This window comes from Entelurus aequoreus, linkage group LG03, assembly GCF_033978785.1.
Source record: "Entelurus aequoreus isolate RoL-2023_Sb linkage group LG03, RoL_Eaeq_v1.1, whole genome shotgun sequence".
Classification (NCBI taxonomy): Eukaryota; Metazoa; Chordata; class Actinopteri; order Syngnathiformes; family Syngnathidae; genus Entelurus; species Entelurus aequoreus.
The window spans coordinates 91745783-91772546 of record NC_084733.1 but is presented as its reverse complement, the minus strand read 5'-3'; the positions used below and the strand labels follow the sequence as shown (position 1 = coordinate 91772546).

General features: G+C 37.6%; 1 protein-coding gene across 5 annotated transcripts in view; it reads right to left on the bottom strand.

Annotated features, from left to right (window-relative positions):
• The window catches only part of LOC133647103 (syntaxin-binding protein 5-like), a 94547-nt gene that overhangs the window by 39244 nt on the left and 28539 nt on the right, over positions 1-26764 (bottom strand). For all 5 annotated transcript variants that reach the window (XM_062043217.1, XM_062043218.1, XM_062043219.1 and 2 more), the window contains exons 6-14: positions 22744-22807; positions 19260-19343; positions 13509-13632; positions 13314-13392; positions 8920-9074; positions 3585-3657; positions 3298-3445; positions 1170-1237; positions 1041-1081 (exon numbers count right to left, since the gene is read on the bottom strand). In XM_062043217.1, the coding sequence (XP_061899201.1) occupies positions 1041-1081; positions 1170-1237; positions 3298-3445; positions 3585-3657; positions 8920-9074; positions 13314-13392; positions 13509-13632; positions 19260-19343; positions 22744-22807 (836 nt within the window). The remainder of the gene's footprint in view (positions 1-1040; positions 1082-1169; positions 1238-3297; positions 3446-3584; positions 3658-8919; positions 9075-13313; positions 13393-13508; positions 13633-19259; positions 19344-22743; positions 22808-26764) is intronic.

Genomic DNA, 26764 nt, shown 5'->3' with positions numbered 1-26764 from the left:
GACATACAAACATGTTTTATACCTATTTTATTCATATGTATGTTTAAAAAGATGAAATACATGTGTTAACTATTTAAGTTACATTTGTTTAACAAGATGACATGTGTTTTATGTCTATTTTATTTATATGTATGTTTAAAAATATGAAATATATATGTTTTATTTATATGTGTTTTAACTATTTAAGTTACATTTGTTTAACAAGATGATATGTGTTTTATGTCTATTTTATTCATTATGTTTAAAAATCTGACTTGCATGTGTTTTATGTCTATTTTATTTATATTTATGTTTCAAAAGTTGGCATACAGTAAACAGATGACATACAAACATGTTTTATGTCTTTTCTATTCATATTTATGTTTAAAAAGATGACTTGTATGTGTTTTGTCTATTTTATTTATATTTATGTATTAAAAGATGTCATACATGTGTTTTATGTCTATTTAATTTATATATTAAAATATGACATGTTTTATGTCTATTTTTTTATATCTATGTATTAAAAGATGAAATACATGTGTCTTATGTCTATGTTATGTATATTTATGTTTCAAAATATGACACGTTTTATGTCTATTTTATTTATATTTATGTATTAAAAGATGACATACATGTGTTTTATGTCTATTTCATTTATATTTATGTTTCAAAAGATGATATACAGTAAAAAAATGTTATGTCTATTTTATCTATATTTTAACATTTTAAAAGATGACACGTTTTATTTATATTTATGTATTAAAATATCACGTGTGTTTTATGTCTATTTCATTTATCTTTGTTTAAAAAGATGTGTGTTTTATGCTTATTTTATTCATATTTAAGTTCAAAATGATGACATACGTGTTTCAATGTCAATTTGATTTGTTCGTTTGAAAAGATGACATACGTGTTTTACGTCTATTTTATTGATTTGCATGTTTTAAAAAGATGTGTGTTTGACTGAAAGCGTGTCGCACAGTTGGAGGAGTTGAGCCAAAAAGCTAGAACCAAACTATTATAAAACATTTACATGCACAAAATAAGTAAGTTCTTACATGCAGAAGCGTCCCAAAACTTAATGGAGCCATCAGCATGTCTGTTAATGGACAGAAAGCACAAACAAGAATAATATTTCCAAGCCTTCCAAGTCTAATTTGTTATTTTACTGATCACCAATGACTCACCCCGTGATGATAATCTCTGGGTAACTTTGTGTGCCTTGACCCCAGTTCCCCCCGCTGATTGGCCACTCCTGACCGGAGAAAACACACCATTCAATTAACACATTTATATTTCATACAGATCGGCCGCAGCAATATTTTGCATTTTGACGTATATCTGTCTATTTTTTTTTTTTTACATCAGCAGATACACCATATACACATATGATGCCAGTATTTACAAAATAAATAGAGGAGTTACTGTAGAACCACTGCTCAAGCACAAGGCCGTTTGCCCTACATCAGTGGTCCCCAACCACCGGGCCGCACAAGAATTTAAAAAAAAAAAAAAAAAAAAAAAAATTATTTTTTTTTTTTTTTTAAATGAAATCAACATAAAAAACACAATATATACATTATATATCAATATAGATCAATACAGTCTGCAGGTATACAGTCCGTAAGCACACATGATTGTATTTATTTCTGGGGGAAAAAAAAAAAAAAAAAAATTTTTTTTTTTTTTTTATTGTAAAGAATAATAAATAATTTTTTCAATTTAATTCTTCATTTTAGCTTCTGTTTTGTCGACGAAGAATATTTGTAAAATATTTCTTCAAACTTATTATGATTAAAATTCAAAAAAATGATTCTGGCAAATCTAGAAAATCTGTAGAATCAAATTTAAATCTTATTTCAAAGTATTTTGAATTTATTTTAAAATTTTTGTTCTGGAAAATCTAGAAGAAATAATGATTTGTCTTTGTTAGAAATATAAAATATAAAATATTGATGAAATCATAATAGTATCGACTAGACACGCTCCTGTACTTGGTATCATTACAGTGGATGTCAGGTGTAGATCCACCCATGGCATTTGTTTACATTGTGACGCCGGTGAGCTATTGTATCCTCCTATGGTGTGTAGTGAAGCATGTTTAGATATTCCTCATCCTCCAGTGATAATGGTACTTGTAAGAAACTTACTTTTTTTGTCGCCATGGAGACCAGGATTAGTGATTTAGAAGTATGAATTACAAAAAAAAAGATTTAGTGACAATAAAAAATATTGATGAAATCATAATAGTATCGACTAGACACGCTCCTGTACTTGGTATCATTACAGTGGATGTCAGGTGTAGATCCACCCATGGCATTTGTTTACATTGTGACGCCGGTGAGCTATTGTATCCTCCTACGGTGTGTAGTGAAGCATGTTTAGCTATTCCTCATCCTCCAATGATAATGGTACTTGTAAGAAACTTACTTTATTTGTCGCCATGGAGACCAGCATTAGTGATTTAGAAGTATGAATTTAAAAAAAAAAAGATTTAGCGACGATAAAAAATATTGATGAAATCATAATAGTATCGACTAGATACGCTCTTGTACTTGGTATCATTACAGTGGATGTCAGGTGTAGATCCACCCATGGCATTTGTTTACATTGTGACGGCGGTGAGCTATTGTATCCTCCTACGGTGTGTAGTGAAGCATGTTTAGATATTCCTCGTCTTGCAGTGATAATGGTACTTGTAAGAAACGTACTTTATTTGTCGCCATGGAGACCAAGACTAGTGATTTAGAAGTAGCTAAAACACTGCAGATGGATGTTAGCCGCTAGCTAGCTAGCCATGTCTAAAGCAGCTCTTCCTGAGGGTGTTTCAGTGTTATAACTTCACCTTTATCTTGACTTTTTACACCAAAACGCGTCCATTCTCCCTTTTCTGTCTACACCCTGTGTCTGCTTGTAAGTACTCTGTGTGTGTGCGCTGCCCAACATGCTCCTCTGCTGGTAAAACCAGCAATGTCACGACGTGACGACGACGCACTGTCATGCTTGTAAAAAAAAATATTGGGAACCGGTACTTTTCAAACAGAGTATAGTACCGTTTTTGATTCATTAGTACCGCGATACTATACTAGTACCGGTATACCGTACAGCCCTAGTTGCTACTAGTCCCACGTTTCAGAAAAAATGTTAAAAAAAACAACTTAAAGCCTTGTCCAGCTGTTTACTGACACACATTATTCATATTTGAATAACTTTTACTGCAAATATCGGATCGGTATCAGCCCTGAAAAAACACATATCGGTGTATTTCTAATATTTAGATAGTATTGATTATAGTACAAGAGTGTAAAGGCTGACCTTCTTGCTGTAACCTTGTCTCTTTTGCCGGCTGCCAACGGAGTAAAGTGCAGGAATAAGTTCGTCGGGGCAGTCGGCAAAGTACTCACAGCAGGTCACCGGGGACTCGTGAATGGTTAGGGGATACGGGTTCTCAAATATCGGGTAGCTGTCGAGAGAGAGAGAGAGATAGAGACGTGCTGGAGCTGATGACGAGGGTATTTTTCAACAGTACAAGTATTGTAGAATGACAATAATAGAAAGATTGAAGAGCAACACATGCGGGGAATTTAAAGATGCGCGCTCACCCAATCTGTCCGAGGTCGATGACGACTAGATCCCTCTCGAGGAGGACCACCACTGCGTAAGGCTCCTGGAAGTCTGCAAACAAGAGAAAACACAGGGTTGGTAAACGAGTACAACGTACCCCACAAGTAGAGATGTCCGATAATATCGGTCTGCCGATATTATCGGCCGATAAATGCGTTAAAATGTAATATGGGAAATTATCGGTATCGTTTTTTTTATTATCAGTATAGTTTTTTTTTGTTTTGTTTTTTTTTTGTTTTTGTTTTTTGTTTATTAAATCCACATAAAAAACACAAGATACACTTACAATTAGTGCACCAACCCAAAAAACCTCCCTCCCCCATTTACACTCATTCACACAAAAGGGTTGTTTCTTTCTGTTATTAATATTCTGCTTCCTACATTATATATCAATATATATCAATACAGTCTGCAAGGGATACAGTCCGTAAGCACACATGATTGTGCGTGCTGCTGCTCCACTAATAGTACTAACCTTTAACACTTAATTTTACAAATTTTCACTAATTACTAGTTTCTATGTAACTGTTTTTATATTGTTTTACTTTCTTTTTTATTCAAGAAAATGTTTTTAATTTATTTATCTTATTTTATTTGATTCATTTTTTTAAAAAAGTACCTTATCTTCACCATACCTGGTTGTCCAAATTAGGCATAATAATGTGTTAATTCCACGACTGTATATATCGGTTGATATCGGTATCGGTTGATATCGGTATCGGTAATTAAAGAGTTGGACAATATCGGCAAAAAGCCATTATCGGACATCCCTACCCACAAGGCATCCACCGATTCAGAGCAATCAAGTTATTTTAATTCATTTAAAATGACATATTCATGGAGACCTCAACAAGTCTCATGTAACAAGAGTTGCATGGATTTCCTACTAAAAATAGACGTACGTTCAAATCCATAAAACTACTTAGGCAAGTAAAAATGTAGCTATGATAAAGTGTGCGGACGCACAAATCCAAGCGCATTTCTTTTTTTCGTCGCAAACAACTCAAAATTGGCCTGCCCGTGCCACGCCCCCTTTTAACCCTTGTGTGGTGTTCGGGTCTGGGGGACCCGTTTTCATTTTTTTATTAAAAGAAAAATGATACAATTAATTAATTTTTCAAACTGAGACTCACTGACTTTGGCTCATTTTCTGTGAAGAACATATATCAGAATACATATTTAATGACCACACACCATACACATTTCTATTACATACAAGATGTCCGGGTCTAGGTGTTAGGCGCAATAAGTGTTCAACTTCAGCCTAAACACTTTCGGTCTGCAACATGTTCAATTTATGAATGTACAACATACACTTGCTATCCATCCACTTGGGTAAAACAGAATCCATCCTGTTTGGGTCCCACATCAACCTTAAGAAAGTCAATGACTTCACCATAAAAGTGGGTGACAGTGTCATCACCAGGAAAGATGAGGTCACCTACCTAGGTTCCATTCTAGAGGCTAACCTTTCCTGTGATAAAATGGCAACCAAGGTAATCAAAAAGGTTAACCAACGAACGAGATTTCTCTACAGAATCTCCTCTCTGGTCAACAAAAGCACCATGAGGATTCTGGCGGGAACTCTCGTTCAACCCTTTTTCCATTACGCATGCACCTCCTGGTACCCTAGAACCTCCAAAACCCTCAAATCTAAACTCAAAACATCTCAGAACAAGCTAGTCAGGTTACTTCTAGACCTCCACCCCAGATCCCACCTCACTCCTACCCACTTCTCTAAAGTGGGCTGGCTCAAGGTGGAGGACAGAGTTAAACAACTTGCACTGAGCCTAGTCTATAAAATCCGCTACACCTCCCTGATACCGAAGTACATGTCAAACTACTTCCTTAACGTAAATGACCGCCATAACCACAACACCAGGGGGTGCTCCACTAACCACGTTAAACCCAGATTCCAAACTAACAAAGGTCTTAACTCATTCTCCTTCTATGCCACATCAATGTGGAATGCGCTCCCAACAGGTGTAAAAGAAAGGGCATCTCTATCCTCCTTCAAAACCGCAATAAAAGTTCACCTCCAGGCAGCTACAACCCTAAACTAACACCCTCCCCGGATTGCTAATAATCAAATGTAAACAATCAAATGCAGATACTTTTTCTTTTTCTTATGCCTTCTGATCTCTCTCTCTCTCTCTCTCTCTCTATGTCCACTACTTGATGTCCATATCCCCCCCCCCCTCCACACCCCTGATTGTAAATCATGTAAATAATTCAATGTGATTATCTTGTGTGATGACTGTATTATGATGATAGTATATATGATAGTATATATCTGTATCATGAATCAATTTAAGTGGACCCCGACTTAAACAAGTTGAAAAACGTATTGGGGTGTTACCATTTAGTGGTCAATTGTACGGAATATGTACTTCACTGTGCAACCTACTAATAAAAGTCTCAATCAATCAATCAATCAATCAAACTGTTTGTTTATGTAAAAACTGTTTGTTTGTTTACCACTGACCGAAGGAATAATAAACTAACTAAGGCATCAGCAAATGTGAAAGCAATGGTTAGTTGGGCTTGAAGGGGCTAGACCAGGGGTCGGCAACCCAAAATGTTGAAAGAGCCATATTGGACCAAAAATACAAAAACAAATCTGTCTGGAGCCGCAAAAAATTAAAAGCCATATTACATGTGTCATGAGATATAAATTGAATTAAGAGGACTTAAAGGAAACTAAATGACCTCAAATATAGCTACAAATGAGGCATAATGATGCAATATGCACCGTAATTTCCGGACTATAAGCCGCACCAGCTAAATTTAGGGGAAAATACAGATTGCTCCATATATAAGCCGCACCCGACTATAAGCCGCAGGGTTTTGATGTGTAATTAGCGTAGTATATAGGGGTTCCTGCTACCATGGAGGGGATTGTCGGGACAGAGATGACTGTTTGGGAACGCAAAGCGTCCCATTTATTAACAATAAATCTTTCAATCATTCAATCAAACTTTCACATCTTTGACATGGCGAACAGCATTCGTGCAGAGTACAAATAATACAACGGTGCAAAGTAATACAAAGTGCTCGCCTGTACGTTATCAAAATAACCAGCCTACCGGTATATGAAAAGTCAGTCTTTAATCATTGTGTCATCGTCTTCCTCCTGCGTACTAAAACCACCGAAATCCTCTTCGTCGGTGTCGGAGAAGAACAGGCCGTAAATAAGCCGCACCCTTGTATAAGCCGCAGGGACCAGAACGAGGGGAAAAAGTAGCGGCTTATAGTCCGGAAATTACGGTACATATCGCTAGCCTAAATAGCATGTTAGCATCGATTAGCTTGCAGTCATGCAGTGGCCAAATATGTCTGATTAGCACTCCACACAAGTCAATAACATCGACAAAACTCACCTTTGTGCATTCACGCACAACGTTAAAAGTGTGGTGGGCAAAATGAGACAGAAAAAGAAGTGGCATAAAACACGTCCTAGAAAGTCGGAGAAAGTTATACATGTAAACAAACTATATGGCGAGTTCAAGGACCGCCAAAATAAGTAGGACAAAACGGCGCTCACCAAATACTCGAATCAGTGAAGCATGTTTAATATAAACAGTGTGATTTATAACAATTAGGGAGGTTTGTGTCATGTTTGTCCTCCTACAGAAACCATGCTAAAACAAAAAAATAGATTTTTTTTTCCCCCTCATCTTTTTCCATTCTTCATACATTTTTGAAAAATCTCCAGAGAGCCACTAGGGCGGCGCTAAAGAGCCGCATGCGGCTCTGGAGCCGCGGGTTGCCGACCCCCGGGCTAGACAAAAGCAGCTTTTAAAGGCCTACTGAAAGCCACTACTAGCGACCACGCAGTCTGATAGTTTATATATCAATGATGAAATCTTAACATTGCAACACATGCCAATACGGCCGGGTTAATTTATAAAGTGACATTTTAAATTTCCCGGGAAATATCCGGCTGAAACGTCGCGGTATGATGACGTATGCGCGTGACGAAGTCAGAGTAACGGAAGTTATGGTACCCCGTAGAATCCTATACAAAAAGCTCTGTTTTCATTTCCTAATTCCACAGTATTCTGGACATCTTTTGCAATTTGTTTAATGAACAATGAAGGCTGCAAAGAAGACAGTTGTAGGTGGGATCGGTGTATTAGCAGCGGACTACAGCAACACAACCAGGAGGACTTTGTTGGAGCGCTAGCCGCGCTAGCCGCCGACCTCACCTTGACTTCCTACGTCTCCGGGCCGCCAAACGCATCGGGTGAAGTCCTTCGTCCTTCTGCTGATCGCTGGAACGCAGGTGAGCACGGGTGTTGATGAGTAGATGAGGGCTGGCTGGCGTAGGTGGAGAGCTAATGTTTTTAGCATAGCTCTGTGAGGTCCCGTTGCTAAGTTGCTAAGTTAGCTTCAATGGCGTCGTTAGCACAGCATTGTTAACCTTTGTCAGCCTGGAAAGCATTAACCGTGTATTTACATGTCCACGGTTTAATAGTATTGTTGATTTTCTATCTATCCTTCCAGTCAGGGGTTTATTTTTTTGTTTCTATATGCAGTTAAAGCACGGTGCTATCACGTTAGCTCGTAGCTAAAGCATTTCGCCGATGTATTGTCGTGGAGATAAAAGGCACTGAATGTCCATTTCGCGTTCTCGACTCTCATTTTCAAGAGGATATAGTATCCGAGGTGGTTTAAAATACAAATCTGTGATCCACAATAAAAAAAGGAGAGTGTGGAATCCAATGAGCCAGCTTGTACCTAAGTTACGGTCAGAGAGAAAAAAGATACGTCCATCACTGCCTCTCAAGTCCTTCACTGTAACGTTCCTCATCTACGAATCTTTCATCCTCGCTCAAATTAATGGGGTAATCATCACTTTCTCGGTCCGAATCTCTCTCGCTCCATTGTAAACAACGGGGAATTGTGAGGAATACTAGCTCCTGTGACGTCACGCTACTTCCGCTACAGGCAAGGCTTTTTTTTATCAGCGAGCAAAAGTTGCGAACTTTATCGTCGATTTTCTCTACTAAATCCTTTCAGCAAAAATATGGCAATATCGCAAAATGATCAAGTATGACACATAGAATGGATCTGCTATTCCCGTTTAAATTTAAAAAAATCATTTCAGTAGGCCTTTAAGTGTGCTGGCTCTCCCTAGTGGTGACCTTGGCGAACTAGAATTGTACGAACCCTCCAAACTTTGCCCCAAAACGGTTATTTGTTGCGAAACAAAAAAGGCCAAGAATAGTATGGTTGGGTTAACAAACCAAGACCGTCAACCGTGTCGTACCCACGCACAAACAAAGGGAGTGAGAGCGAGTGCGAGCTCACCGTTAGGATATGGCGTTTCACACAGCGTGAGGAAGTCCACGATGGGGAAGTCCATCTCTAGTACGGCGGTGCTCTTGCCGTGCATCACGGTCAGACAGGCTCTCCTCCCCACCGTGTCGTAGGACAGTCCTCCACACAGAACCATGAACGGGTCCCTGGGTCAGAAGGAAACAATTTCATTGCCAGTTTGCTGCATCGGAGGTAACATTTTTCTTGGTTCGATCGCTGGTGAATGAGCAATGCGTGCAAGTATCTGCATGTATGTATCTCTTATGTGTGACTGCCATCTACTGATCAAACTTATCATTACACCATGTACCAAATAAAACTGCTTCAAGATCGTAAGTCAAAGCAGAATTAATCTGTACGTTATTACACTGTCGATTTGTAGGGAAATTAAAGGATTGTGCTGGTGAATGAGCAAAGACGGAGAGTTAGTTTTTTTTGTCCCGGATGCATGCATGTATATATGTATCTCTTATGTGTGACTGCCATCTACTGATCAAACTTATCATTACACCATGTACTAGGGATGTCCGATAATATCGGCCTGCCGATATTATCGGCCGATAAATGCGTTAAAATGTAATATCGGAAATTATCGGTATCGGTTTTTTTATTATCTGTATCGTTTTTATTTTTATTTTTATTAAATCAACATAAAAAACACAAGATACACTTACAATTAGTGCACCAACCCAAAAAACCTCCCTCCCCCATTTACACTCATTCACACAAAAGGGTTGTTTCTTTCTGTTATTAATATTCTGCTTCCTACATTATATATCAATATATATCAATACAGTCTGCAAGGGATACAGTCCGTAAGCACACATGATTGTGCGTGCTGCTGCTCCACTAATAATACTCACCTTTAACAGTTAATTTTACTCATTTTCATTAATTACTAGTTTCTATGTAACTGTTTTTATATTGTTTTACTTTCTTTTTTATTCAAGAAAATGTTTTTAATTTATTTATCTTATTTTATTTATTTTTTTAAAAAGTACCTTATCTTCACCATACATTGTTGTCCAAATTAGGCATAATAATGTGTTAATTCCACGACTGCATATATCGGTTGATATCGGTATCGGTTGATATCGGTATCTGTAATTAAAGAGTTGGACAATATTGGAATATCGGATATCGTCAAAAAGCCATTATCGGACATCCCTACCATGTACCAAATATGCAAGGGTTCACCACTTTGTCAACAAATGCCTGAGCAAATTGTTTAAGAACAACATTTCTCAACCAGCTATTGCAAGGAATTTAGGGATTTCACCATCTACGCTCCGTAATATCATCAGAAGGTTCAGAGAATCTGGAGAAATCACTGCACGTAAGCGGCAATGCCCGTGACCTTCGATCCCTCAGGCGGTACTGCATCAAAAAGCCACATCAGTGTGTAAAGGATATCACCACATGGGCTCAGCAACACCTCAGAAAACCACTGTCAGTAACTACAGTCGGTCGCTACATCTGTAAGTCCAAGTTAAAACTCTACTATGCAAAGCCAAAGCCATTTATCAACAACACCCGGGGCCCGAGCTCATCTAAGACGGACTGATGCAAAGTGGAAAAGTGTTGTGTGGTCTGACGAGTCCACATTTCAAATTGTTTTCGGAAACTGTGGACGTCGTGTCCTCAGGAACAAAGAGGAAAAGAACCATCCGGATTGTTCTAGGCGCAAAGTGTAAAAGGCAGCATGTGTGATGGTATGGGGGTGTATTAGTGGCCAAGACATGGGTAACTTACACATCTGTGAAGGCACCATTAATGCTGAAAGGTACATACAGGTTTTGGAGCAACAAAAAAATATTGATGTTATCATAGTAGTATCGACGAGATACGCTATTGTAGTTGGTATCATCACAGTGGATGTCAGGTGTGGATCCACCCATGGCGTTTGTTTACATTGTGACGCAGGTGAGCTACGGTGTGTAGTGAAGCATGTTTAGCTATTCCTCGTCCTCCAGTGATAATGGTAATGGTAAGAAACTTACTTTATTTGTCGCCATGGAGGCCAGGATTAGTGATTTAGAAGTATGAATTTAAAAAAAAAAAAAAAAGATTTAGTTACGATACAAAATATTGATGAAATCATAATAGTATCGACTATATACGCTCTTGTACTTGGTATCATGACGCCGTTGAGCTATTGTATCCTCCTACGGTGTGTAGTGAAGCTATTCCTCGTCCTCCAGTGATAATGATACTTTTAAGAAACTTACTTTATTTGTCGCCATGGAGGCGAGGATTAGTGATTAAGAAGTATGAATAAAAATTTTTTTAAAAAGATTTAGTGACGATAGAAAATATTGATTAAATCCTAATAGTATCGACTAGATACGCTCTTGTACTTGGTATCATTACAGTGGATGTCAAGTGTAGATCCACCCATGGCATTTGTTTACATTGTGACGCCGGTGAGCTATTGTATCCTCCTACGGTGTGTAGTGAAGCATGTTTAGCTATTCCTCGTCCTCCAGTGATAATGCTACTTGTAAGAAACTTACTTTATTTGTCGCCATGGAGACGAGGATTAGTGATTTAGACGCATGAATTTAAAAAAAAAAAAAAAGATTTAGTGACGATAGAAAATATTGATTAAATCATAGTAGTATCGACTAGATACGCTCTTGTACTTGGTATCATGACGCCGGTGAGCTATTGTATCCTCCTACGGTGTGTAGTGAAGCTATTCCTCGTCCTCCAGTGATAATAATACTTGTAAGAAACTTACTTTGTCGCCATGGAGGCGAGGATTAGTGAATTAGAAGTATGAATAAAAAAATAAAATAGATTTAGTGACGATAGAAAATATTGATGAAATCATAATAGTATCGACTAGATACGCTCTTGTACTTGGTATCATTACAGTGGATGTCAGGTGTAGATCCACCCATGGCATTTGTTTACATTGTGACGCCGGTGAGCTATTGTATCCTCCTACGGTGTGTAGTGAAGCTATTCCTCGTCCTCCAGTGATAATGATACTTGTAATAAACTTACTTTATTTGTCGCCATGAAGGCGAGGATTAGTGAATTACAAGTATGAATAAAAAAATAAAAAAGATTTAGTGACGATAGAAAATATTGATTAAATCATAATAGTATCGACTAGATACGCTCTTGTACTTGGTATCATTACAGTGGATGTCAGGTGTAGATCCACCCATGGCATTTGTTTACATTGTGACGCCGGTGAGCTACGGTGTGTAGTGAAGCATGTTTAGCTATTCCTCGTCCTGCAGTGATAACGATACTTGTAAAAAACATACTTTATTTGTCGCCATGGAGACAAGGATTAGTGATTTACAAGTAGCTAATACACTGTGGATGGATGTTAGCCGCTAGCTAGCTAGCCATGTTTTACAACACCTCTTCCTGAGGGCGTTTCAGTGTTATAACTTTACCTTTATCTTTACTTTTTAGGCCAAAATGCGTCCGTTCTCCCTTTTCTGTCTAAACGCCGTGTCTGCTTGTAAGTACTCTGTGTGTGTGCGCTGCCCAACATGCTCCTCTGCTCATAAAATCAGCTATGTCATGACGTTTAAAATAAATAAATAAATAAATATTGGGAACCGGTACTTTTCCAAACAGAGTATAGCACTAGGGATGTCCGATAATGGCTTTTTGCCGATATCCAGATATTGTCCAACTCTTTAATTACCGATACCGATATCAACCGATATATACAGTCGTGGAATTAACACATTATTATGCCTAATTTGGACAACCAGGTATGGTGGAGATAAGGTACTTTTTAAAAAAATTTATAAAATAAAATAAGATAAATAAATTAAAAACATTTTCTTGAATAAAAAAGAAAGTAAAACAATATAAAAACAGTTACATAGAAACTAGTAATTAATGAAAATGTGTAAAATTAACTGTTAAAGGTTAGTACTATTAGTGGAGTAGCAGCACGCACAATCATGTGTGCTTACGGACTGTATCCCTTGCAGACTGTATTGATATATATTGATATATAATGTAGGAAGCAGAATATTAATAACAGAAAGAAACAACCCTTTTGTGTGAATGAGTGTAAATGGGGGAGGGAGGTTTTTTGGGTTGGTGCACTAATTGTAAGTGTATCTTGTGTTTTTTATGTGGATTTAATAAAAAATAAAAATAAAATTAAAAATTAAAAAACGATACTGATAATAAAAAAACCGATGCCGATAATTTCCGATATTACATTTTAACGCATTTATCGCGTTTTTGATTCATTAGTACCGTGATACTACACTAGTACCGGTATACCGTACAACCCTAGTGGAAACACGCACGCACAGTTGTGACAGAATAACAGGAAGAACTGCTTCCAGGACAGGATGTGGATGTTGGGAAGAAGCAGGATGGGCGGGGACCATGGCACTCACCCAGCTCTTGTTGTTTTATACTCCACCTTCAGGATAGGCTTGCATGGCTCTGGCTTCTTGCCATCCTTGGGCTGCTTTCCTGGTGGACGCAAGAGACACACTAAGTCGTCCATGCATGGCTTCACTCACACCGCCTGTGTTTACATAATACAAGTGTGTGTGTGTGTGTGTGTGTGTGTGTGCAACGGCTCCTACCATGCGGCGTGATGATCTGCGCAGGCTTGGCGGGGGCGCGTACATTCCATGTGGTCAGAGTGCCATCCGAGTGGCTGCAGACAAACTGTTTGCCTTCGTGGTGCCAGGCGACCGAGTGGATGGCCTGGGAAGTGGGAGAAGACGTCAACAATCTTGTCTTCCAGCTGCGACGCCACACATGCCCGCTACGTTTGGCCAGATCCGAAGACACTTTGCATGCAGCGGCGTGATGCTACTGCGGGCTATCGCCGGCGGGTTTGCGTTTTACTTGCTGATGAGCGCCTCGCAATCTCACTAATGAGGCGTAAATAACACCGGGGGGGGGCGTTAATCGGCCGAGATGGTGGGCGAGTGTTTCGCTTTCTCGCCGGAAAATTAACACGGCGATGCTTGCGTAACATCACTCGTGATGGCGAGACGATGAGACCGCCAGATTCTGTCCGAGCGGCTAATTCAGAAACAGAAGGGAAGACGGTTAAAAGCTAAGCTAAGGGCCCCAACAATGAGACCTTTCCGATGTACCGTATTTTTCCGAGTATAAATCGCTCCGGCCGAAAATGCATAATAAAGAAGGAAAAAAACATATATAAGTCGCACTGGAGTATAAGTCGCATTTTTTGGGGGAAATGTATTTGATAAAAGCCAACACCAAGAATAGACATTTGAAAGGCAATTTAAAGGCCTACTGAAAGCCACTACTAGCGACCACGCAGTCTGATAGTTTATATATCAATGATGAAATCTTAACATTGCAACACATGCCAATACGGCCGGGTTAACTTATAAAGTGACATTTTAAATTTCCCGCCACACTTCCGGTTGAAAAAGCCTTCGAAGGATGACGTATGCGCGTGACGTAGCCCGGGGAACAGAGGTATGCCTTCTCCATTGAATACAATACAAAAAAGCTCTGTTTTCATTTCATAATTCCACAGTATTCTGGACATCTGTGTTGGTGAATCTTTTGCAATTTGTTTAATGAACAATGGAGGCTGCAAAGAAGAACGTTGTAGGTGGCTGTAGCAACACAAGGACCACTTACTCGGATAGCAGACGCCTAGCCGATGCTAGCAGGCGCCTAGCCGATGCTAGCAGGCGCCTAGCCGATGCTAGCAGACGCGCTAGCCGATGTTAGCAGACCCACCGCACGGGTGATCTGGTGAAGTCCTTCGTCAGGCCGTCAATCGCTGGAACGCAGGTGAGCACGGGTGTTGCTGAGCAAAGCAGGTGAGGGCTGGCTGGCGTAGGTGGAGCGCTAATGTTTTTATCATAGCTCTGTGAGCTCCGGTTGCTAAGTTAGCCTTAGCGTCGTTAGCAACAGCATTGTTAAGCTTTGCCAGGCTGAGATCTATTAACCGTGTAGTTACATGTACATGGTTTAATAGTATTGTCGATCTTCTGTCCATCCTTCCAGTCAGGGATTTATTTATTTTGTTTCTATCTGCATTTGAGACAGATGCTATCACGTTAGCTCATGCTAAAGAGCTTCGTCGATGTATTGTCGTGGAGATAAAAGGCACTGAATGTCCATTTTGCGTTCTCGACTCTCATTTTCAAGAGGATATAGTATCCCAGGTGGTTTAAAATACAAATCCGTGATCCACAATAGAAAAAGGAGAGAGTGTGGAATCCAATGAGCCAGCTTGTACCTAAGTTACGGTCAGAGCGAAAAAAAATATGTATTTCACTGCATCCTAGTCCGTCACTCTAACGTTCCTCGTCCACGAATCTTTCATCCTTGCTCAAATTAATGGGGTAATCATCACTTTCACGGTCCGAATAGCTCTAGCTGCGTTGAAAACAATAGGAAAATATGAGGGAGTGAACAACTGACAACGTCACGCTAGGGCAAGGTTTTTTTTTATCAGAGACCAAAAGTTGCGAACTTTATCGACGCTGTTCTATACTAAATCCTTTCAGCAAAAATATGGCAATATCGCAAAATGATCAAGTATGACACATAGAATGGATCTGCTATCCCCGTTTAAATAAAAAAAATTCATTTCAGTAGGCCTTTAAAATGTCTAAAGAATAGTGAACAACAGGCTGAATAAGTGTACGTTATATGAGGCATAAATAACCAATTGGTATGTTAACGTAACATATTATGGTAAGAGTCATTCAAATAACTATAACATATAGAACATGCTACACGTTTACCAAACAATCCGTCACTTCTAATCGCTAAATCCCATGAAATCTTATACGTCTAGTCCAGTGGTTCTTAACCTGGGTTCGATGGAACGCTAGGGGTTCGGTGAGTCGGCCTCAGGGGTTCCGCGGAGGTCAAAACACACCCGACTCATCGTGTAAATACAAACTTCTCCCTATCGGCGTATTACGGATACGGCAACAGCTGACTTGAGTTTATGCACTGTGTTGGTTTTGTTGTTTGAACAAGGTGATGTTCATGCACGGTTCATTTTATGCACCAGTAAAAAAAACATGATAAGACTTTAGTATGGGGAACATATTCACCATTAATTAGTAGAGATGTCCGATAATATCGGTCTGCCGATATTATCGGCCGATAAATGCGTCAAAATGTAATATCGGAAATTATCGGTATCGGTTTTTTATTATCAGTATCGGGTTTTTTTGTTGTTTTTTTTGTTTTTTGTTTTTTGTTTATTAAATCCACATAAAAAACACAAGATACACTTACAATTAGTACACCAACCCAAAAAACCTCCCTCCCCCATTTACACTCATTCACACAAAAGGGTTGTTTCTTTCTGTTATTAATATTCTGCTTCCTACATTATATATCAATATATATCAATACAGTCTGCAAGGGATACAGTCCGTAAGCACACATGATTGTGCGTGCTGCTGCTCCACTAATAGTACTAACCTTTAACACTTAATTTTACAAATGTTCATTCATTACTAGTTTCTATGTAACTGTTTTTATATTGTTTTACTTTCTTTTTTATTCAAGAAAATGTTTAATTTATTTCTCTTATTTTATTTTATAATTTTTTTTTAAAAGTACCTTATCTTCACCATACCTGGTTGTCCAAATTAGGCATAATAATGTGTTAATTCCACGACTGCATATATCGGTTGATATCGGTATCGGTTGATATCGGTATCGGTAATTAAAGAGTTGGACAATATCGGCATATCGGATATCGGCAAAAAGCCATTATCGGACATCCCTATTAATTAGTTGCTTATTAACATGCAAATTAGTAACATATTGGCTCTTAACTAGTCATTATTAAGTACTTATTAAAGGCCAACTGAAAGCCACTACTAGCGACCACGCAGTCTGATAGTTTATATATCAATGATGAAATCTTAACATTGCAACACATGCCAATACGGCCGGGTTAACTTATAAAGTGACATTTTAAATTTCCCGCGAAACTTCCGGTTGAAAACGTCTATGTATGATGACGTTTGCGCGTGACGTCGATGGTTGAAACGGAAGTATTCGGACACATTGTATCCCAATACAAACAGCTCTGTTTTCATCGCAAAATTCCACAGTATTCTGGACATCTGTGTTGGTGAATCTTTTGCAATTTATTTAATGAACAATAAAGACTGCAAAGAAGAAAGCTGTAGGTGGGATCGGTGTATTAGCGCCGAGTTTGCATAATGAGCTGGCCTATAGCAGCCACGTAGCTCCTGTTTTTTATGAATTCCACATGATTTCTCAATTTGAAGTATGACAAGTTTTCAGCTTAAATGTTGCTGTTGGTTTGAAAGTCCACTTGTCGTACGGTTTACTATCAACTCATCGGCACTATTAATAATGCTGACTGACCCATTTGGGCCTATTACAACATTGGTTGTGGTGTATTCCAGACCAGGGGGTTCTTAACCTTTTTGACCTCGGGGCCCAAATTTTCCACTACAGAAGGGCCTGGGGCCAACTCCGATATTAACACTTAATTAGTAATCTTACACTTGAGTTTAATGGTATTCAATAATCATATCGGACCTACTTACAGATTAAAAGGAAAAACCTTGTCAAATAATATGAAAGTCTGTGTTATTATCCAGGTTTAGGTTAAACCGGGTTACAAAAAATAAACATGAATCAAATTTTCTGCATAAGAAATCAAATCAATGTACAAAGTAAATAAATTCTAGCTAAATTGATGGATGGATGGATGTTTCTTAAATACACTATTAATACAATTAAAGTGCAAATTAAAATCGTTTTTTAGTTAAATTTTTTGGACTTAAATTCTCACTTAAAATGTCATTTAAAACATTTGTACGCACGCACAACACTTAAAACCTTCAGTATAAAAGTATGTGGAATTAAATGATGGAATGGATTAAGCAAAGAAATCAAACAATGTACTAATATAATCCACTTCAATAAACTCTTCAAACTGAATGTTTACAAAGTACAAAGAAGAAGAAGCATGATAAACATTCGTTTTCTAGATAATCTTATTCATCTCACCATATGAAATATAACTTATTTATTTTTAATGTTATTACTTATGGAGTACATTGTAAATACATTGAGAACAGGAAGTGAACAAAAGTTGTAGCAACTGCTATGTAAAGGAAAAGGGGTAGGATTAAATGAGCTCTGCTTCTTCCTACTCCTTTTCGAACATGACGAATAGAGGAACGGGAAATTGTGATGCATCATGTTGTATGCATGCATGTGTGACGCATCATGTTGTATCTATGCATGTGTGATGCATCATGTTGTATGCATGCATGTGTGATGCATCATGTTGTATGCATGCATGTGTGAAGCATCATGTTGTATGCATGCATGTGTGATGCATCATGTTGTATGCATGCATGTGTGATGCATCATGTTGTATGCATGCATGTGTGATGCATCATGTTGTATGCATGCATGGGGGATGCATGCATTTTCCAAATAAACACAAACTCAACTCAAAGACTTTATCTGCAGACTCTTTGATTGATATTGTCATTACTGCCACAAGTGGTGGAAAAGTGTATTACAACTGACTAGCACTGTGGCCGATAGCAGTGGTCCCCAACCTTTTTGTAGCTGCGGACCGGTCAACACTTGAAAATTTGTCCCACGGACCGGGGGGGTGGGGGGTTGGGGGGTGAAATGAAAAAAAAATGAAAAAATAAAAAAAATGTTTTGGTTTTTTTTCAGAAAGAAATACAATCATGTGTGCTTACGGACTGTATCCCTGCAGACTGTATTGATCTATATTGATATATAATGTATATATTGTGTTTTTTATGTTGATTTAGTTAAAAAAATAAAAATAAAAATAAAAAATAAAATTTATTTTTTTATTTTTTTATTTCTTGTGCGGCCCGGTACCAATCGGTCCGGTGGTTGGGGACCACTGGCCTATAGGAAACAAAGCTGAGGAACACAACAATGAAGGTCTGTACTATACATGTTCTCATGCACTCTAAAACGTATTACAGAGAAGAAAGAAATGAACTTGATATCCCTACTCCAATTATATCTTGATTCCACGTCCCCTGCCCTAATAATCGCCCCGGTTATAATTACCGTGTTCACCGTCATTTTAAATGTGACAAGTCATAGCAGGTCGATGCGAGATGAGAGACACGCCGCAGGAATCTTGCAACCTTGTGATTCCTCGGCTGCATATCTGTACCACCAAAACGTTTCCGGTATATCTGGTTTCCTGACATGAAATGTCACGGCGGCGACATTAAGCAACGCCGCAAAACACAGCGGGGGAAAAACCCCTAAGCAAACATCAAAGGAACAGAGTGGAAAGAAAACAATATCAATAACAAACAATGCCTTACCTCATCGTAATTGTAGCGGTAGTCAGCCTTTTTGCATTTTAAGTCCCACAACACCACCACTCCGCACTCAAATCCAATCAGGAGCTGCGGGTACAAGAGATTGGAGTTGCATACTGCATCTTCTTTGTCATACCCATCTATACTGCATCTTGTTTGTTATACCCATCCATACTGCATCTTGTTTGTCATATCCATCTATACTACATCTTGTTTGTCATACCCATCTATACTGCATCATGTTTGTCATCCCCATCTATACTGCATCTTGTTTGTCATACCCACCTGTACTGCATCTTGTTTGTCATACCCACCTGTACTGCATCTTGTTTGTCATACCCATCTATACTGCATCTTGTTTGTCATACCCATCGAAATTGCATCTTGTTTGTCATACCCATCTATACTGCATCTTGTTTGTCATACCCATCGAAACTGCATCTTGTTTGTCATACCCATCGAAACTGCGTCTTGTTTGTCATACCAATCTATACTGCGTCTTGTTTGTCATACCCATCCATACTGTGTCTTATTTGTCATACCCATTTATACTGCGTCTTGTTTGTCATACCCATCTATACTGCGTCTTGTTTGTCATACCCATCTATACTGCAACTCGTTTGTCATACCCATATATAGTGCATCTTGTTTGTCATACCCATCTATAGTGGCGCTCTACCTTACACATTTTTCATCCGATTCAAAGCGTTCCATCTTCAAACTGTTCAGCCTATTGGGGAATCGCGGGCTTTCCCTTGAAAAATTCCAAAAATTCCCAGATTTCCCTGAATTTCAGGTATTCCGGAGCATTTTTCCCCATTTAAAATGAATTGGCCATTTTTCAAACTTCCACCATTTTCACATTTTTCAACCGATTCAAACCATTCTACCTTCAACATATTCCACTCATCCTGGAAATTCAAACTATAATTTTTCCAAATTCAAAAAAATTCCAGGAATTCCCAGTTTCCCAAATCCTATTTTCTTTCGACTACTCCTCCCACATTTTCCAACCCACTTCAACCGTTCCACCGTCAAATCATTCCTCTTAATCAGGACAAAAAACAAAGTTGTTTTTTGAACTGGAAAAATTCCCGGTTTTCCCGAAATTCCAGGAATTCCGTAATACCATTTCTCAATTAAAAATGTTACTACGTCAGCATTTCACGACCGTTTTGAAATATTCCAACACCAACCATTTCAACTCATTCAGAACATTCAAGTTTTTTTACATTTTCTAAAAAATTCCCTCTTTTCCCGGAATTCCCATATTTTAGTGAAATTCCTATAGAAATGAATGGGACATTTTTCAAAGTTCCACAACTGCCACATTTTTTTATCCAATTCAAACCATTCCACCTTCAACATATTCCACTCATCCTGGAAATTCAAACTATAATTTTTCCAAGTTCATAAAAAATTCCAGGAAGTCACAGAATTCCCAGTTTTCGGTCAACTACTCCTCCCACATTTTTCAACCCACTTCAACTGTTCCACCGACAAAACATTCCTCTAAGTTTTTTTTTTACCATTTTCTAAATAATTACCTCTTTTCCCGAAATTTTCAAGAAATTCCCATTGAAATGAATGGAACAATTCCTACATTTTCTATCCGATTCAAACCGTTCCAACTTCAAAATATTCAGCCTCTTCAGGAATTGAGGGCTCCCTTTCAACAATTATTAAAAAATTCCCGGATTTCATTTCTAACAAATTTCCCAAGTTCCAAACCAAATCCCGGTTTTCCTGGAAATTCAAACTCTTCAACATTCAAACCATTCCAACATTCAAACTATTCTTACATTCATAATACATTCTAGGTAAAGGAACTAGAACAATTCCTGGTTTTCCCGAAATTCCAGGAATTTCTCTATCAAAAACTGTTACTAATTCAACATTTCTTGACCGATTTGAACAATTCCAACACCAACCAATTCAGCTCATTCAGGACATTCATGCTATTAATCGTTTTTTGTTTTTTTAAATCCCACTTTTCCCAAATTTCCAGGAAGTTCCCACTGAAATGAATGAGACATTTTTCCAAGTTGCACAATTCCCACATTTTTCAACCTATTCAAACCATTCCAACATCAACACATTCCACTCATCCTGGACATTCAAACTAACACTTTCCCAAGTTCCAAACCAAATTCCGGTTTTCCTGGAAATTCAAACTCTATAACATTCAAACCATTCAAACTATTCTTACATTCATGCTACATTCTGTCAGCATTTCACTTCAGCATTGGAGCATTCACACGCAATTCCTTCAGAAATTGCCTTATCTAGTTCTTCTTCTACAAATGTTGCCGCGCTCTAGTCTTCCACATGTTTCATCTGATTCAAAGCGTTCCAACTTCAAACTGTTCAGCCTATTTGGGAATCGCAGGCTTCCCCTTGACAAATTCCAAAAATTCCCAGATTTCACAGAATTTCAAGTTTTCCGGGGCATTTATCCCATTTAAAATGAATTGGCCATTTTTCAAACTTCCACCATTTTCACATTTTTCAACCGATTCAAACCATTCCACCTTCAACATATTGCACTCATCCTAAAAATTCAAACTATAATTTTTCCAAGTTCAAAAAAATTCCAGGAATTCACAGTTTTCCAAATCCTATTTTCTTTCGACTACTCCTCCCACATTTTTCAACCTACTTCAACCGTTCCACCGTCAAAACATTCCTCTTAATCAGGACAAAAAACAAAGTTGTTTTTTTGAACTGGAAAAATTCCCGGTTTTCCCGAAATTCTGTAATACCATTTCTCAATTAAAAATGTTACTACGTCAGCATTTCACGACCGTTTTGAAAAATTCCAACACCAACCATTTCAACTCATCCAGTTTTTCACCATTTTCCAAAAAATTCCCTCTTTTCCCGGAATTCCCAAATTTTCATGAAATTCCCCTTGAAATGAATGGGACTTTTTTCAAAGTTCCAATTTTATCCGATTCAAACCGTTCCAACTTTAAAATATTCAGCCTCCCTTTCAAGAATTATAAAAAAATGTTTACCGGATTTCATTTTTAAACCTATTCCACATTCCACTTATACTGGACATTCAAACTAACAATTTCCCAAGTTCCAAACCAAATTCCGGTTTTCCTGGAAATTCAAACCATTCCAACATTCAAACTATTTTTACATCCATACTACATTTTGTCAGCATTTCACTTCAACTTTGGAGCATTCACACGCAATTCCTTCAGTTTTTCATCTAGTTTTTAATACATTTGCAAAATACATTTTTTAAAAATTGCCAATGTCATTATGGGGTATTGTGTGTAGAATCTTGAAGACAAAGATGATTTCATTCCATTAAGAAAATGTGGAAAAAGTGAAGCGCTGTGAATACTTCCCCGGATGCACTATATATGTGGAGAGGATCACAATAACCATTTACTTCCTGTTTGGAAGATCCATGCATATTTAATTCTAGCGGGAATGTCCTAACACCTGCTGCGTTGTCATGTACAGTTGTTACCTTGCCTTCATCCATGGGGTTATCACTGATGTGCACTACAGGCCCTGGGTGTGTCTTGGTGGATCTGTGCAAGAAGGTTAGGGAGAAGGAGGGGGTGAAAAACAATGAACTGTTGTTGCATTCTGCTGACGAACATGCATGACTAATCACCGGCACGTTAATAACGACGTTTAACGAACACCGGGAAGCGATTTCAGCACATTTAGACAAGAAACCCCTGAAGATACACATGCCGTTATTAGTCTTCTGCCTGGCTTCGTGGTGAGCCATTCCTTTCAAATGAGCACTGGGAGGAAGACATGAAAAGAAACATCCAATTAGGGAGGGACGGAGAGAATACAATTTAAGTCGTTTTTTTTTTTGGTGAGAGCGAGATGTTAGAAAGTGCCAGGGAGAATAGAGAGGGAAGGAGGGAGGGTCACATGAGGGTCCAGGAGAGATTACAGCGTGCGGAGACGGCGTCACCGTGGCAACAGAGCGAGAGGAAACAGTGAGTCTGGCCTGAAGAAAGTGTCGCTGCCTGCCTGTGTGGTCGAGCTGCCCTGGCTAATGATCTCATTGCTGCTGATGAGTCCATGCATTGGAGAGGCATTTTATTTATTTTTTTATTTTTTTTTATATAAATTTTTTTTTTTTTTAATTAAAAAATTAATAAAAAATTTAAATATATATATGTATGTATATATATATATATATATATATATATATATATATATATATATATATATATATATATTAAATTTTTAATAATTATAAAAAATAATAATTATAAAATATATATATATATATATATATAAAAATAATTTAAAAAAAAAAATTTTTAATTAAAAAATTAATAAAAAATTTAAATATATATATATATATATATATATATATATATATATATATATATATATATATATATTAAACATTTTTATTATTTTTTTAATTTAAAAAACTTTTTTTTTAAATTATTTTTATATATATATATATATATATATTTTTTTTTTAATAATTATTATTTTTTTAATGTACACTGTAAATTAAAAAAATCTGTATATTTCACATTAAAATTCTGGTCACCATTTTTTTAATGCAAAATCTACAGAAGATCATGCGGGGCAAAAAAGTATGTCGTAGCAAGAGGAGAAAAACATGGATTTGTTTAAATCAGGGGTGGCCATTAGGTGGATGGTGGAGGGTGTGCCAGTCCATCGCCAGCCAGGCATTAAAAAAATAAACCTAAAAGTTATCGATCATCAATCTTCACCAAGACGTCACTTTCGTCACTTGATTGACATTCACGGCACATGAGAGTCTTGTGAGATGACGCTGGCTGCTGCCAGATCATCATTAAGAAAAAATGACCGACAGAAAGGCGAGAAACACTTTTTATTTCAACAGACTCTCGCGCCGACTGCACAGTTCCTGTCTTCACAATAAAAGCGCTGCTTCATCTTGCCTGCGCTAACAAAATAAGAGTCTCAGAAAGCTAGTGCGCACAAGCTAGCGAGCAACGGAGTTTTCCGTCAATGTACAGTATTTCTTGTAAAGTGTATAAAAAGTAGTACGGAAGCTGGACAAATAAGATGGCAAAAAACAACCACTTTCATGTGGTATTGGACAGAAAGGAAGACTTTTTTTCCCTCCATTTTAAAATGTGGACGTTATCATCACTACTGTCTGATTCCAATCAATGCAAGTCATCACAATCATACCAACTTATATTCTTGCCTTCATGAAAGAAAGCAGTGTTTCCCACACATTCATTTATTTGTGGCGGCCCGCCACGAAAGAATTATGTCCGCCACAAAAAAAACACAAAAAAAAAAAAACATTTTTTTGTTTTGTTGTTTTTTTGTCCTGTCCAGCATCTCAGGCAAATCATATAGTTGATGTAGATGCCCATATAGGCTGTTCAGATTTACTTTACAAAAGAGAAGTGTAGGATACTTCTCTTGTTGCCTTATTTGTATTTGACCACTACTGTTTTCTGTTTATTTGTTACTGACTGTGGCAGGACACCTCTGCCTCTGTTTCACTTTATGTTGCTGGTAAATAATATGGTTGTAGTAGTAGGCTAAAGTTAAATTATTTAGTATGCACTAATTAAAGGGGCAGAGCTTTAAGAGACATTTTAGCTTTAATATTTTATAAGATATATTTTTTGTAAGAACCACAATTAATAAATATATTTCAGTACATAACTTATTGTTCAAGTCTGTATATAAATATGTACATAAAGTGTTGTAATTATATTGTAAAATGGATGGATGGATGGACGTTTAAAACAAAACTGTTATTATTAATTAGTAAGTATACATTTTTTTAGCCTTTTTAGAGAAAATCATATCATTGTAGTAAATTATGCAAATTACTCGATGATGTCATGATGACCACGCCCCCACCGCCACAGGTATCTTGGCAGTTTATGGGAAACACTAGAACGGAATGTTACACATGCTTGTATTATCATTAAACACCTTTAACTTGTTAACCTCTCTCTCATAAATAAATCAATATAAATGATATATATGAATGAGGTAGATCCCCTCCACTTGGTCAATTGAAAAGTAGCTGGCCTGCAGAAAAAGTGGGGGCACCCCTGGTTCAGATTGCAACAAAAAAATTCTAATTTATCAATAAAATCGATATATCACCCAGGCCTACAATCAATCAACGTTTATTTACACAGCCCTTACTTGCAAGTGCCTCAAAGGGCTGCACGAACCACAACGTTTATTATTGTAGCAATATGGTTAAGGATTTTCAGGATTTCTGATCATTTGTGGGGGCTCCAAAGAGACTTCTGTGTGCGCACGCAGCGCATACAGAGGACAGCAACTTGTTGTTGTTGTTTTTGGCTTGATAATAAAGAAGAAGTTGATCCGTCACCCCTGTGTTATGTTTGTTTGATACTGTATAGCACTTTGTATTGTGTTCAAAGTGCACAATTCTTCAATAAAATACAAACTTTTGTCGAGGATGGAACCCATTTTTTAGATTTACACTGTTTTTTTATGGAGGAAATTGCTTCACTATACAAACATCCATTTATGAATGAACTAATTAAGTTTGGTAATTGAAATACCACTGTAGTTAAAGCAGCAACCAACTAAAAAATATTTTTTAACCACAAAATGATTTGTTTTACAACATATTTCCGCTCCGTTTGAAGTCAGACATATTAAAAGCCATTTTCCTTCTCCTCTCCCTCCTCGCCAGTCATTTATCAGCGCTGATGATAGCGTACTTTGGTGTCCCGGCGGTTTTAATGTGTAGGGCTTAAGCTGCAATTTGGCAGACTTCAATTTTTGGTTGTCATTTACTTTGAATTGCTGCAGGCTTTACGCAAGGAAAAAAAAAAAGACCTGCGATAAAAAAAAACTAACGTGCACAATCAGGGAAGTTATTTTTCGGTTTGTTTGAGGACACCCATTTATTTCATATGAAATACAGCTGTCAAAGTGAACTAGGGTTGTACGGTATACCGGTACTAGTATAGCAGTGTTTTTCAACCTTTTTTGAGCCAAGGCACATTTTTAGCGTTGAAAAAATGCAGAGGCACACCACCAGCAGAAATCATTAAAAAAATGAAACTCAGTTGACAGTAAAAAGTCGCAATTGTTGGATATGACTTTAAAGCATAACCAAGCATGCATCACTATAGCTCTTGTCTCAAAGTAGGTGTACTGTCACCACCTGTCACATCACGCCCTGACTTATTTGGAGTTTTTTGCTGTTTTCCTGTGTGTAGTGTTTTAGTTCTTGTCTTGCGCTCCTATTTTGGTGGCGTTTTCTCTTTTTTTTGGTATTTTCCTGTAGCAGTTTCATGTCTTCCTTTGAGTGATATTTCCTGCATCTACTTTGTTTTAGCAATCAAGATAATTTCTGTTGTTTTTAATCCTTCTTTGTGGGGACATTGTTGATTGTCATGTCATGTTCGAATGTACATTGTCATTGCTCCACAGTAAGTCTTTGCTGTCGTCCAGCATTCTGTTTTTGTTTACTTTGCAGCCAGTTCAGTTTTAGTTTTGTTCTG